The sequence below is a fragment of the Symphalangus syndactylus genome, chromosome 7 (assembly GCF_028878055.3).
Source record: "Symphalangus syndactylus isolate Jambi chromosome 7, NHGRI_mSymSyn1-v2.1_pri, whole genome shotgun sequence".
Lineage (NCBI taxonomy): Eukaryota > Metazoa > Chordata > Mammalia > Primates > Hylobatidae > Symphalangus > Symphalangus syndactylus.
In genome coordinates, this window is record NC_072429.2 from 10,712,095 (window position 1) to 10,726,315 (window position 14,221).

At 46.3% G+C, this 14,221-nt stretch overlaps 1 protein-coding gene across 11 annotated transcripts in view; it reads left to right on the forward strand.

Moving 5' to 3' along the window:
* LOC129485990 (uncharacterized) overlaps positions 1-12,216 on the forward strand; it is a 66,997-nt gene extending 54,781 nt beyond the window's left edge. For 3 of the 11 annotated variants that reach the window (XM_063642589.1, XM_063642586.1, XM_063642585.1), the window contains 9 exons: positions 1,396-1,466; positions 1,932-2,010; positions 3,812-3,882; positions 4,350-4,374; positions 7,264-7,331; positions 7,716-7,815; positions 9,647-9,714; positions 10,367-10,431; positions 12,020-12,216. In XM_063642589.1, coding sequence (XP_063498659.1) covers positions 1,396-1,466; positions 1,932-2,010; positions 3,812-3,882; positions 4,350-4,374; positions 7,264-7,331; positions 7,716-7,815; positions 9,647-9,714; positions 10,367-10,431; positions 12,020-12,134 — 662 coding nt within the window. In that variant the 3' untranslated portion in view covers positions 12,135-12,216. Of the gene's footprint in view, positions 1-1,395; positions 1,467-1,931; positions 2,011-3,811; positions 3,883-4,349; positions 4,375-7,263; positions 7,332-7,657; positions 7,816-9,646; positions 9,715-10,366; positions 10,432-10,517; positions 10,605-12,019 lie in introns of those variants that run through there. The other 8 variants (XM_055285204.2, XR_010121659.1, XR_010121661.1 and 5 more) reach the window with 8 other exon arrangements.
* The last annotated feature ends 2,005 nt before the right edge of the window (positions 12,217-14,221 follow it).

Below are 14,221 nucleotides of genomic sequence, written 5' to 3' on the forward strand. Positions count from 1 at the left end.
TTTCTGTAATAGATATAAGCCTACTCAGATTATCTGAGTCTCCTTTGGGTACTTTTGATATAGTTTCTGCCTTTGAAGGAATTTGTCATTTTTATCTAAGCTGTCAAATTTGTGAGCATAGATTTATTCTAAGTATTCTTCTATTATCTGCTTGATATTAATGGGATCAACAGGAATGATTCTTCCTTTTATTTATATTATTTATAAATTGTGTCTCCTATCTTTTCTTGGTGGTTAGCCTGGCTGGAGGTTTATCAATTCTATTTATCTTTCCTATGAAGCAGCCCTTGGTTTTGTTTCTTTTATCATTTCTATTATAATGATTTCTGTAAATAATTTTTTGTTCTGTTTTTATGTCTGGTTTACATTACACTATAGTTTTTTCTGTAGCTTTCTAAGGTAGAAGGTAAGAAAACTGAATTAAGATTGTTTTTAGTTTTGTTTGTTTGTTTGTTTCTTTAAGACAAAAAAGTCTTGCTCTGTTGCCAAGGCTGGAGTGCAATGGCACGATCTTGACTCACAGCAACCTCCACCCTCCCGGGTTCAAGTGATTTTCTCATCTCAGCCTCCCTAGAAGCTGCGATTGCAGGTGCCCACCACCACACCCGCCTAATTTTTGTATTTTTAGTAGGGATGGGGTTTCACAGTATTGGTCAGGCATGTCTCAAACTCCTGACCTCAGGTGATCCACCCATCTTGGCCTCCCAAAGTGCTGGGATTACAGTGCGAGCCACTGCACCTGGCCTGTTTTTAGTTTTCTATACAGCATTGTGAACAGAACTAATGCTCCGAAGTGTGCACTTAATAATTAAAATAATACATATTGTGTATTTTTCACCACAATAATGCTTTAAAATCCAATAATATCAGGTGACTGAAGCAGGAGAATCGCTTGATCCCAGGAGGCGGAGGTTGCAGTGAGCCGAGATCACGCCACTGCACTCCAGCCTGGGCAACAGAGTGAGACTCTGTCTCAAAAAAAAAAAAAAAAAAAATCCAATAATAGAGATGATAAGTGCAGAAGGAGCATTTGTAGATTCAGGAATGTTAAACATGATAACTTTTTTTAAAATAGAGGACGTTTTCCAGGCCTCTTTCTGTGAGCAGACCCTGTCCTGGAGTGATGTCGTGCATTTGTGTGCTGCCTGTGTGATGAGGGTGCCTACTTCACAGTGATGAGGGTGGCTTCGCCAGAGACCCGAGGCTGTGTCTCCCAGGGCTCTCTTGATGGTGTCCTTTGCCTGCCTTCACCACCAAGGAGGGTGTCCCAGCAGCAGCTCCGTCCGTGCTCTCACCCACCTCCTCCACACACGCCAGCCCTGTGTCCTCAGCACCCAAGGCTGCCAGAGGTCCTTCAGCAGCTCCCACGGCTGACAGTGACTCTATGTTTCCTAGGCTTCTTCTACCGCCAGAATTGGCGGTTTCCCTCGCTGGATTCTTGGGACCTGATCCAGGCAGCACACTCGGTAAAGTCTTCTTTCTTTGTCTGAGATGGGAATTTTAGTTCTTTTGGTTTCTTTCTATTTTCTCTGAATTAAGATACGTAATTCTTACCATGGACTTTACAGATAAGCCACAGAATTTCTTGGTGGGCAGAGGTATGTGAGAGACCATTCATTGCCAACTTGGAACTTGTTCTAGATGGCACTCATAGATGACAGTGTTAGTGACAAACTGCATGGCAGAGAGCATTGTCCTCAGGAGAAATGCATTCTTGAAAATAGCGGTGACTTTGCAACCAAAAATCATTTTTGAAAATCTCATACAACACTCTTGTGCATTTCCTCAAGTGTCTTCTAGGCTTTATTTGGGGGCCATTGCCTCGAGCACTATCTCCCAACCAGTTTTCTAATGTCACCAAGTGAAGAAAAGACCCATGAACACAGGACACAGCATGGTCTGACGCTCACAGTGTTTTCCTTTCTCTGCAGACACACTCAGCGATTCAGCTCTACTGTACGTACTCTGGGATCTCCCATTTGATAAGGAAAAATCTTAGTGTTGAGAAAGGTGACACTTTCCTCCCTACTTCTGCTGGAGAGCCACCCTGGTTTGAGCTTCTTGCTAGAAATGAGGTTGAGCAGTTGGGTGTGAAAAAATGAAGAGTTTAGTCAACAACTGTGGCCATCCACTGCAGTTCCCAGAAGCAGTGATGTCATTTGAATAGGAGTAGGGTGCATCGGGGTGGGGAGGTGTGGAGAGAGTCCATGTGGAGTGATGGTGAATGCCTTTGGGAGTGTGTGTGCATTTCTCTAGAAAGCATATTCCTCTGTGCAAAGCATGACCCAAGGATCAATGTTCTAGAAACAAAATTCCATCCCCGCATCAGTCAACACTTCATCCTTTACCACAGCTGTACCTGAAGGTTAGTTTAACATCTCCCGTCCTCAGATTGGAGATGGTGGAGAGATAAATTTCCCAAGCTCTCAATTTCCTGAATGGAAAAGGCAAATGTGAACTCAGGAATGGGTGAAAGGTTGAGGTGATGGGCTGCTACTCCGCAGTCCTCACGTGGCCCTGGTATAACTCGTCACCCCACCAGGGAGTTCCAGCATCTGTGTGTGCATGTGGAAGCATGACAGCCTAGAGAGATCCCACACACTGCCCAGCATTGTAACATATTCTCAGTGACGGCGAAAGGCAGGGTAGCAATACGGTGGACTTTGGGGTGATCCTTAATGTGAAACCCACATAGGGGAGTCACAGGCTTTTGGCTGCAGTGGTGGTGTCATTTCTCAGCTCTTGTTCAAAAGCAGAGAACAATCAGGATATGTCCTATTGTATTTAAAGATGTGATTGGACCCAATGGAGAGGCTCATGCCTGTAATCCCAGCATTTTGGGAGGTTGAGGCAGGAGGATCACTTGAGCCCAGGAGTTTAAGATCAGCCTGGGCGACATAGTAAAACCACATCTCTACAAAAAATACAAAAATTGGCCGGGTGTGGTGACGTGCTCCTATAGTCCCAGTTTCTCAGGAGGCTGAGGCTGGAGGATTGCTTTGGCCAGACAGGTTGAGTCTTTAGTGAGCCATGATGTGCCACTGCATTCCATCTGGGAAACAGAGTGAGATCCTGCCACACACAAAAAAAAAACAAAAAAAAAAACATGATGACCACAAGCCTTAGAAATGCTCCAGGTTAGTAATACAAACACCCAAGAAGTAGCGCCCAACATGATGTCAAAAACAACTTGGGTGTTAGCCTGGTGCCCCTCTTCCCTGCTGGAATCTCAAACAGCTGGGTTGGAGAGGGTCAGCGTCCCCACATGCTGCTCCCATGACAGGCTGTCCCAGTGTCAAAGCCAGTGTAAGTGTGAGCAGTAACAGACTCCGCGGACACACACACACACGTATGGAAAAGAGAGAGTGGAAGGACAGCTAGCTCGTGCTAAATAGGGGTTATCTTTAAATGGGAGGAAAACTGGGTATTTTCAAAGCTTTGTTTCATTGTCCTAAAAACAAATGGATAGTGAAAAAATAAAAGGTTTTGGTTGGAATTAAATCTTCTCTTTAAAGGAAGGCTGCTTCTTATCAAGTAGAAAACTTCTAGGAGGGATGATAGTCACAGCAGCACCACAGGTGGATTCTGGGGAGGAAATGACCTTGGAAGGACGCAGGAAGAGAGGGCAAGTGAGCTCGGGTCAGATTAAGAAGCAGGAGCCCTGAGAGGCTGCAGGGACACACAGCCTCCCCTGGGTGGTGTGCCCTGTTTAAGATGGGCCATTTCACATTGATGAGGCAGTCAGGGCTAGAAAGCCTTTCTTCCCTGCTCCTGCCCTGCACCTGCTGACGGTCACTCTGTGTCCTCCTAGTGGCAAGAGATCCCCTCTTGAGGAGACTTCTCAGGAACACCAGAGATGATAGTGACACACGACAACTGAAGGTCAGGCCACCTGGTTTTGTCTGGGCAAAAGTTACTTTCTTAGCTTTATCTTCTTGAATTAAAATAAGATATGAGAATCTGACCCTATATATCATAGGTGACTTATACAGTGTCCTTGGTGGGGGGAATTCTGAGTGAGTCTGTTCCCCACTGAGGTTTGATTTAAGACGGCAGGAGAAAACGACAGCATCAGCCACGCACTGAGTGGCAGTGAGCTTTTTCCTCAGCAGCTTGATTCTCTCCTTGGGGCAAAATCACTTAATTGCCGAGCAACATGACCTTGAGAGGAAACATTGTCCGAGAAAAATTTTAGCACGAGTCAGTTTGCCCTGTTCTTCTTGTGTGTTCCTTTGATTTGAACACTGTTTTCCATCTGGTTTTCTAATGTCACCAAGTGAAGAAAAGTCCTGTGCACTCGGGACTCGGATGGTCTGAAGCTCATGGTGTTTTTCTTTCTCTCAATGCAGGCAGAGGAACAGGCTGAGGAGAAAGGTGTGTATTCTGGGAGCACTCCTTTCTAAGGAATAGACCTTCAGTGTTGCAAAGGGTGGCACTTACTAGTCTGTTTTTGCTGGAGAGACACTTTGGTTTGAGCTTCCTGACAGAAATGGGATTTGGACAGTTTGGTATAAAAAACACTGAGTCCAGTAAAGAACTGTGACCATCCACTCGAGTCCGCGGAGGCAGGATTGTCATTTAGGTGGAATAGTGTGGTGTGCATCAGGGTGGGGACGTACGGAGGAGAGAGTCGTGTGGAGTGATTGGGAGTGTCTTTGGGAGTTGTGGGGCATTTCCCCAGAAGGCATGTTCCCCTGTGCAGAGCACAACCGAAGGAGCAATTTTCCTAAAAAAAAATTGCATCACCACTGCACACTTCACATGAATTAACCCATTCATCCTCCACTACAGCTGTACCTGAAGGTAAATTTTGCATCCTCACTCCTCAGATAGAGATGGTGCACATTTCCCAGGCTCTCAGTCTCCTAAATGCAAGAGGCAAATGTGAACTCAGGAATGTGTGGAGAGTTGATGGAAAGGGTGACTATTGTACATTCACCAGCCAGCCCTGGTATAACTCCCCATTAGTCCAGGGAGTTCGGCATCCGTTTCTGCATGTGGAAGGATGATAGCCTAGAGAGGTCCCAAACACTGTCTGTCATTGTAGGGAGGTCTCAAAGGTTGCCTAACCCAGGGTAGCAGTAGGTACATTTTACACTGGACTTTGATGTGGCCATTAGTGTGAAACACACATAGCGAGCTCACAGGGTTTTGGCCGTAGTGGTGGGGTTATTTCTCAGCTCATGGTCAAAAGCAGAGAATACTCAGGAACATGCTCTATTGTATTTAATAACATGATTATCACAAGTCTTAGAAATGCTCCAGTTGGCCAGGAACAGTGGCTCATGCCTGTAATCCTAGTAGTTAGGGAGGCTGAGGCAAGTTCAGGAGTTGGAGATGAGGTGAGGCAGAAAGGTGAAACCTCGTATCTACTAAAAATACAAAAAACTACCTCAGCGTGGTGGCCCACCCGTGGTCTCAGCTACCTGGGAGGCCGACTGGGGAGGATCACTAGATCCCAGGAGGCACAGGTTCCAGTGAGCAGAGATCATGCCACTACACTCTAGCTTTGGTAACAGAGACCCGCTATTGAAAGAAGGAAAGAAATGCTTTAGTTACATAGCAAACACAATCAATACATAGCGCCAAGTATCATCCCAAGGAACAACTTGGGTGTTGGCCTCCCACCCATCTCCCCTGCTGGAACCTCCTGCACAGCTGGGTTGGAGATGGTCAGTGCTGCCACCTGCTGCCCCCGTGACGTTCTCTCCCAGTGTCAGAGCCAGTGTGAGTGTGAGCAGCAAGGGACTCCTGACATACAGACATTGCATTGAGAAGGTTGAGTGCAAGGACAGATAGCACTTGCTAAGTAGGGGTTATCTTTAAATAGAGGATAATTGAGTATTTTCAAAGCTTTGTTTTATTGTCTTTAACACAAAACGTTGGTGAATATGTAGAATATTGGGGCTGGAATGAAATCTCTCTGAACAAATACCGTTTTTACCAAGTATAAAATATTCTAGAATGACTGATACACACAGAAGCACCACAGGTAGATTCTAGGGAGCAAATGATGTTGGAAGGACTCAGGAAGGGAGGGCAAGTCTAGTAAAGAACTGTGAGCATCCCAGTCTGGTCAAAAATTCATCAAAATTCATCACCATTGTACACGTCACATCAATCAACCCTTTCATCTTCCATGACAGCTGTATCTGAAGGTAAGTTTCCGGTCTTCACTCCTCAGATAGAGATGGTGTGGAGATGAATTTCCCGAGCTCTTGGTCTCCTAAATGGAAGAGACAAATGTGAACTCAAGAATGGATGAAACATGGATGCGATGGGCTACTATTGCGCATTTATCAGACAGCCCTGGCATAACTCATCAGCATACCAGGGAGTTCCAGCACCTATGTGTGCATGTGGAAGTATGACAGCCTGTAGAGATTTTAAGCACTGTCATTACAGGATGGTCTTAGTGGTCATCTAACACCGGGTAGGAATAGCTACATTTTACAGTGGGATCTGGTGTGGTCATTAATGTGAGATAAATGTTGTAGAATATTTTGGCTGAATTACATATTTTTTAAAAAAAGGGCTGATTTTATGATGTAAGAAATCTTCTAGGAGGGGTGATCCACACAGCAGTGCAGGTGGGTCCTGGGAGTAAATGCCCTCAGAAGGGACCGGGAAGGCAGCACAGGCCGGGAGCTGTGGCTCACGTCTGTAATCCGAGTACTTTTGGAGGCCATGGTGGATATATTGCTTGAGCCCAGGAGTTCGAGACCAGCCTGGGCAACCTGGCAAAACCCCATTTCTACAAAAAAAAAAATACAAAAAATCAGCTGGGCACGATGGGGGCATCTGTAGTTTTAGTGACTTGGAGGCTGAGGCGAAGGATCCACCCGGGCTTGGGAGGTCGAGGCTGCAGTGAGTCGTGATTGAACCATAGCACCCCAGCCTGGGTGACAGTGCGAGACCATCTCAAAAAAAAAAAAAAAGTACAACTTAGCTCAGGTTTGAATAGAAGGCTCCCTGAGATGCTGTTGTTGAAACAGCCACATTGTATGGTGTACCCTGTTTGAGATCAGCTTTCACACCGATGAGGGTGGCTTAGCTAGAGAGCCAAGGCTCTGTCTCCCAGGGCTTTCCTGACGGCCTCCTTTGCTTTCCTTCTCCACTAAGGAGGACGGCCAGCAGCTGCTCAGCCCGTGCTGTTAACCCACCTTTTCCACACACGCCAGCCCCCTGTCGACAGCACTCAAGGCCGCCTGAGGGATTCTTCAGCAGCTCCCATGAGCTGACAGCGACTCTTACGTTTCCTAGGTTTCAAGCCTGTGGCAGCAGAGCTTCCTGGGACGGAGTCCTCAGAGCAAGTCATTGCCGTTTTCGAAGTAAGATCTTTCTTTGACTAAGATGGGAATTGTATTTCTCTTGGTTTCTTCCTATTTCATTTGAATTAAGATATGCAAACCTTACCATGGGCATTATATATAAGTTACAGAATTTCTTGGTGGGAAAATGTGAGAGTGCATGACCAACTAGGAGCTGGCCCCAGATGGCACATGCATAGGTGGCACCTTCAGTTACCAACTCTATGCAGATAACATTTTCCTCAGGAGAAATGCTTACTGTTTGAAAATAATGGTGACTCTGCAACAAAAATCATATCGAAAGTCTTAAGACAAAACTCTTGTGCATTTCCACGAGTGTCTTCTAGGCTGTATTTGGGGGCCATTGCCTTGAGCACTATTTCTCGTCTGGTTTTCTAATGTCGGCAACTGAAGAAAAGACCTGTGCACACAGGACACAGCATGGTCTGCGGCTCACAGTGTTTTCCTTTCTGTCTGCAGAGGGACTCGGCACTTGGGGCAAGTGGTATGTACTCTGCAGTCACCCATTTGCTAAGGAAATACCTTAGTGTTGAGAAAGGTGACACTTTCCTCCCTACTTTTGCTGGAGAGCCATCCTGGTTTGAGCTTCCTGCCACAAATGAGGTTGGGCAGTTGGGTGTGAAAAAATGAAGAGTTTAGTCAACAACTGTGGCCATCCACTGCAGTTCCCAGAAGCAGTGATGTCATTTGAATAGGAGTAGGGTGCATCGGGGTGGGGAGGTGTGGAGAGAGTCCGTGTGGAATGATGGTGAATGCCTTTGGGAGTGTGTGTGCATTTCTCTAGAAAGCATGTTCCTCTGTGCAAAGCATGACCCAAGGATCAATGTTCTAGAAAGAAAATTCCATCCCCGCATCAGTCAACACTTCATCCTTTACCACAGCTGTACCTGAAGGTTAGTTTAACATCTCCCGTTCTCAGATTGGAGATGGTGGAGAGATGAATTTCCCAAGCTCTCAATTTCCTGAATGGAAAAGGCAAATGTGAACTCAGGAATGGGTGAAAGGTTGAGGTGATGGGCTGCTACTCCGCAGTCCTCACGTGGCCCTGGTATAACTCGTCACCCCACCAGGGAGTTCCAGCATCTGTGTGTGCATGTGGAAGCATGACAGCCTAGAGAGATCCCACACACTGCCCAGCATTGTAACATATTCTCAGTGACGGCGAAAGGCAGGGTAGCAATACGGTGGACTTTGGGGTGATCCTTAATGTGAAACCCACATAGGGGAGTCACAGGCTTTTGGCTGCAGTGGTGGTGTCATTTCTCAGCTCTTGTTCAAAAGCAGAGAACAATCAGGATATGTCCTGTTGTATTTAAAGATGTGATTGGACCCAATGGAGAGGCTCATGCCTGTAATCCCAGCACTTTGGGAGGTTGAGGCAGGAGGATCACTTGAGCCCAGGAGTTTAAGATCAGCCTGGGCAACATAGTAAAACCATATCTCTACAAAAAATACAAAAATTAGCCAGATGTGGTGACGTGCTCCTATAGTCCCAGTTTCTCAGGAGGCTGAGGGAGGAGGATTGCTTTAGCCTTGCAGGTGGAGTCTTCAGTGAGCCATGATTGTGCCACTGCATTCCATCTGGGAAACAGAGTGAGACCCTGCCACAAAAAAAAAAAAAAAAAAAAAACATGATGACCACAAGCCTTAGAAATGCTCCAGGTTAGTAATACAAACACCCAAGAAGTAGCGCCCAACATGATGTCAAAAACAACTTGGGTGTTAGCCTGGTGCCCCTCTTCCCTGCTGGAATCTCAAACAGCTGGGTTAGAGAGGGTCAGTGCCCCCACATTCTTTCCCCATGACAGGCTGTCCCAGTGTCAAAGCCAGTGTAAGTGTGAGCAGTAATGGACTCCACGGACATACACGCACACACACACACGTATGGAAAAGAGAGTGGAAGGACAGATAGCACGTGCTAAATAGGAGTTATCTTTAAATGGGAAGAAAACTGAGTATTTTCAAAGCTTTGTTTCATTCCCTTAAAAAAATGGTGAGGAAATAAATAGAATATTTTGGTTATAATTAAGTCTCCTCTTTAAAGACAGGTTGCTAAGTGGGATGATATTTACAGCAGCACCACAGGTGAATTCTAGGGAGGAACTAACCTTGGAAGGACTCAGGAAGGGAGGGCAAGTGAGCTCAGATCAGATTAGGAGGCAGGAGCCGTGAGAGGCTGCAGGGACACACAGCCTGCCCTGGGTGGTGTGCCCTGTTCGAGATGGGTTATTTCACGTTGATGAGGCGGCCCGGGGATAGAAAGCCTTCCCTGCTCCTCCCCTGCACCTGCTGACCATCACTCTGTGTCCTCCTAGGTTCCATGGAGGATCCCGTGGAAGAATTCATATATGAATCAGATGAGGATGCCCCAAGACCATTGAAGGTCAGGCCACCTGCTTTTGTCAAAGAAAAAAGATAACTCCTATTTGAATTAAAATAAGAGATGAGAATCTGACCGTATGTATCATAGGTGACTTATACAGTGTCCTTGGTAGGGAGAATTTAGAGTGGGAGTCTGTTCCCCACTGAGGTTTGATTTAAGATGGCAGAAGAAAATGACAGCATCAGCCACTCACTGAGCGGCAGTGAGCTTTTTCCTCAGCAGCTTGGTTCTCTCCTTCGGGCAAAATCACTTAATTGCCAAGCAACATGGACTTACAAGAAACGTCCTCCAATAAAAACTTAGGTTTTTAGCATGATTCGGTGTGTCCTGTGCTTATTTTGGGTTCTTTTGGGTGATCTCATCGTGACAGTCAATGTCCTGGGTCTTCAGTGTCTATAAAGTCCCCCTGCAGCCCTCCTGCCCACTGTCTTGGCATTGCCTCGATTCCTGGTCCCCAGGCTGCTGCGTTGAATCTTGTTGAGCAACCCCACAGGGTTTAGGAAGGGATCCCGGCTGAGGTCAGAAGAGTTGGCCCCACCCTGCAGGAAGGGTTCCCAGTGACATCTGGGTCTGCTCTGGCCGCCCCCCTCTGCCCCGGGGCTTTTGCTGCACTGGGGTCTCTGGACATGCGCACTTGTTTTCTTCCTCCCAGATACCAACAAGCCCTCTCCTGGCACCTGCAGAAAAAGTGGAGAAAAACACTGAAGAGGCAGAAACGTGAGTGTGCTGGGGCGGCATGACCGGGGAAGGTAGACAATGCCTGTGTGCCCATGGCTGCCCTCCCTCTCCTGTTGTCCCATCAGAAAACCTAGTGAGCTGAAGGATGAGGCTGCTGAAGAGCCTGAGCTGACCTGTTGTGGCCTTTGTACTTACGCTGGAAATCCCTAAAGGCAAGTGAAGGATGGCCTGAGAACATCCTCCAGGGAACAGACACCCTCTCCGTAGCAGCCCCTGAGCCCACTGGGCTGAGCCCTCCATAGGCTGCTTTAATGAGGGAGGGGCTGAGGTGCCAGTCAGGCTACCAGATGCAGGATTCTGAGGGCCATGCAGCGCGTTCTTGTCTGCGGTGCCACTTAAGCTCATTTGAGGGGACCCAGCCCTGCCCTCCATGTCCCCAGAAGACAACAGGGAGGGAGCTTCACCAATTCAACATGAGCAGCCACTGGGTTGATCATGAATCCCCGTTTCATGCCTCCTGGGAGAGGTGTGAGAGGGAGGGAGGCAGCCCCAGGCTTCTTGCTACACAAGCAGCCCACCCAGCCCAGCACTGCACACCTGCGAGCACTCGGTAGGTCCTGGCATCAAGAAGGGGAAAGGCCAGGATCCAAGACCCGCTGGGATGTGCCCAGTCCCAGGGACCCCCCAGCCTCCATGGAGCCCTCGGTGCCTGGGGTGGCCTCATGGCTGCATTTCTCAAGGTGAGTTTGGAGGCTTCTGTGTATAGAGAGCACTGGTTTGGGCATCAGTGGTTCTGTGTCTGTGTCAGATGCCAACAAAAAAACCCTTGAAGACAAGTCAGGGCCATGCTCACTTAGGAGGAGTTGAGGGCAGGATTCAGGGATTCACTCTTTTAAATGTATTTTCCAATTTGAAATTAACATATATGAGTGTGTGTTTTTGTGTATTTTATATGTATACACACTGTGTATATATACACACACACACACACACAGTCACACACACCCAGTTTTTTACTCATTAAAACAGTGGTTTCCATAATCTTTTTATGCTGGAATGTATTTAAAGTGAGAAATGTATGTTTTAGCAAAGCATTAATGATTTTTTAAATGAAAATGCATAGAAGGGTTGGTGGGGATGTTGGAAGGATCAAGTCTTATTGGGCGATAACAATGACGTGCTCCAGGAAGCGGCACACATTTAACGTGCAGCTCTTCTGTCTGGATGGCATGGAGGGTCTGGGTGGTGGGGCAGGTCACCACCCCGCCCTGTGTCATCAGACCTCCAGCTCCTCCCAGGGCCCGGGGGCATGGGGCTCTGCCTGTTGATCCTTGCTCTTTGTGTTTCAGTATCTGGAGGTCCAGTGCCCTGAAGGCGCCCATGTGCGTGCCTGGGCTCAGTGCCTCCTGCAGGACATTTATAGACACCCTGTGCACAGACAACTCCCTCAGCAGAGAGCAGCGCACAGGCCTCAGTGCCCTGTGGATGGACTCTGGGGAGGCCAGGGCCCCAAGGCCACCTTCCAGGGCCCGAGGAGCCCTCTGAGACCTGCACACCCACCCCAGGGAGTGCCTCCCTCCGCCTCTGTGCCCCCCTAGTGACCGTGGAACCTCTGTCTGCGTTGCAGGTTCTTCCAGAAGGGCCGCCACCCCGTCGATTTCCCTCGTCCATTGAGCCTCTGGTGCGTGCGAGTTTTGGAGAACCCCCTTCCTCTGTATTTTGACTTTCCTGGATGTATTTAAAAATACTCTTTAACCTGTTTAAGACACAAGATGTGATTGTGTCAGCTTATATTTTATTGCTGAAGTAAATTTTCAAACATTTTATTAGTTTTTTTGGATCTTCGTCCACTCATTTTGGAGTTTTTGTAATTTCAATAGATGTTCTTTTATGCTTTGTGTTGTTTTCTTAATGACTTTTACCTTAGTTTTTAACAAACCCATAGTACAGTATTATACCCAAGTGAGTTAGAGAAAACGCCACACTTTGAGACGAATTAAGAGTCCTTGATTTAGGCCGGGCGCGGTGGCTCACGCTTGCAATCCCAGCACTTTGGGAGGCCGAGGCAGGCGGATCACGAGGTCAGGAGATCGAGACCACGGTGAAACCCCGTCTCTACTAAAAATACAAAAAATTAGCCAGGCGTGGTGGCGGGCGCCTGTAGTCCCAGCTATTCAGGAGGCTGAGGCAGGAGAATGACGTGAACCCGGGAGGCAGAGCTTGCAGTGAGCCGAGATCGCGCCACTGCACTCCAGCCTGGGTGACACAGCGAGACTCCGTCTCAAAGAGTCCTTGATTTAAGCCGGTGGCCAAAGAGACGGCTAATGCTCAAAATTCTCTCGGCCCGAGGAAGGGCCTTGATTAACTTTTATACCTTGGTTTAGGAAGGGGAGGGGAACTCAAATGCAATAATTCTACAGAAGTAAAAACGCAAGAATCAAAAAAGCAAATGGTTACAGAGAGATAAACAATTTAAAAGACAAATGGTTACAAAAAAAGCAAGAACCAGGTGCGGGGCTCTAAATCCTTCATTAGAGTTAGATATGGATGCTATGCCGGACACAGACTCAAGGCTTTATGTTGTTATCTCTTTGAGCAAAACCCTGGGAACTTCATACATTGTTTGTTCCAGTACCTGATCAGTTAATTGGGCTCCTTTGAAATGCTGAGGATCTGCTTACACAGGTTAACTCCTTGAGGAAGGAGGTTGGGTAAGGAGCCCTTAGTGTCTTGTAAATTAAGGGGTCAGTTGGAGTTTGTCTGGCCTTCCCAGCTAAAGAGAGTCTTATTTACGTGAGAAGCAAGGCTAGGTGATTAAAGAGACAAACAGGGAAAATTTAAAGTAGGGAGCTAAAGTAAAAACAAGGTTAGGCATTACAATCTCAGAAAAAAATTAAAAAATATACATTACATACAAAAATACAAAACGAATGCAGAAATATAAAGAATCACATTTACATGATTTCAGATACCGAGAATCAGAGTGTAGATTTTAGAGTCAGTAACCTCTGAGTTCTAACCTTTGCTCTGTCACATGATAGTCATGTGACTTGGAACAGGACATTTTACCTCTTTCTACTTCAGTTTTTGTATCTTGGACAGGGACTTGTAAATCCTCAGTTTTGCAGCAAAAAAAAAAAAAAAAAAAAAAAAAAAAATACAAAATATAGAAAATGTAGGAAAAATATCTAAAAATACATATATATATGTATATATATATATATATATATGAAGATGATTCGAAAAAGAGGGGGTAAGGAAGAAAACTAGACACCAAATAGTTTCCTACTCCAAGATTTTAGAGACTTCACTGGTATTCTTGGAGTCCGAAAAGCTTTGTAGTTTCCAAGAATTTCTGGTTGCAATGGGGTAGGGAAAAGATTGGGGAAAGATAGGGACCTTATTTCCTACGGTCCTTCTGAGAGCCACATGCTTTATATGTGTACTCATTTAGTACCTAGGACCTTCTGACACTTCCTTATACGTTGCTGGTGGAAGTATAGATTATTAAACCTCTTCATAGGTGTTTTGGCAATATATATCCAAATAAAAAAGTGCAGATGTGCACAATGAAGGTTGTATAGGGATATTCACTGCAATATGGTTCTAAAAGCAAATTCATGAAGGGATCAGTTGAATAAACTATTATATATTCCTATAAAGACTGCAACCAGTAAGAAGAATGAGACGTCTGCATTTTCTGACAAGAAATGATTTCCTGTACATATTTACCATAGAAAACAAGTTGTGTAAGGAATGCTACCTTTTTGGCAGTGGGTTGGGGGAGGTTATGCACACACTTATCTACTTCTCCAAGGTGCTTACTTAC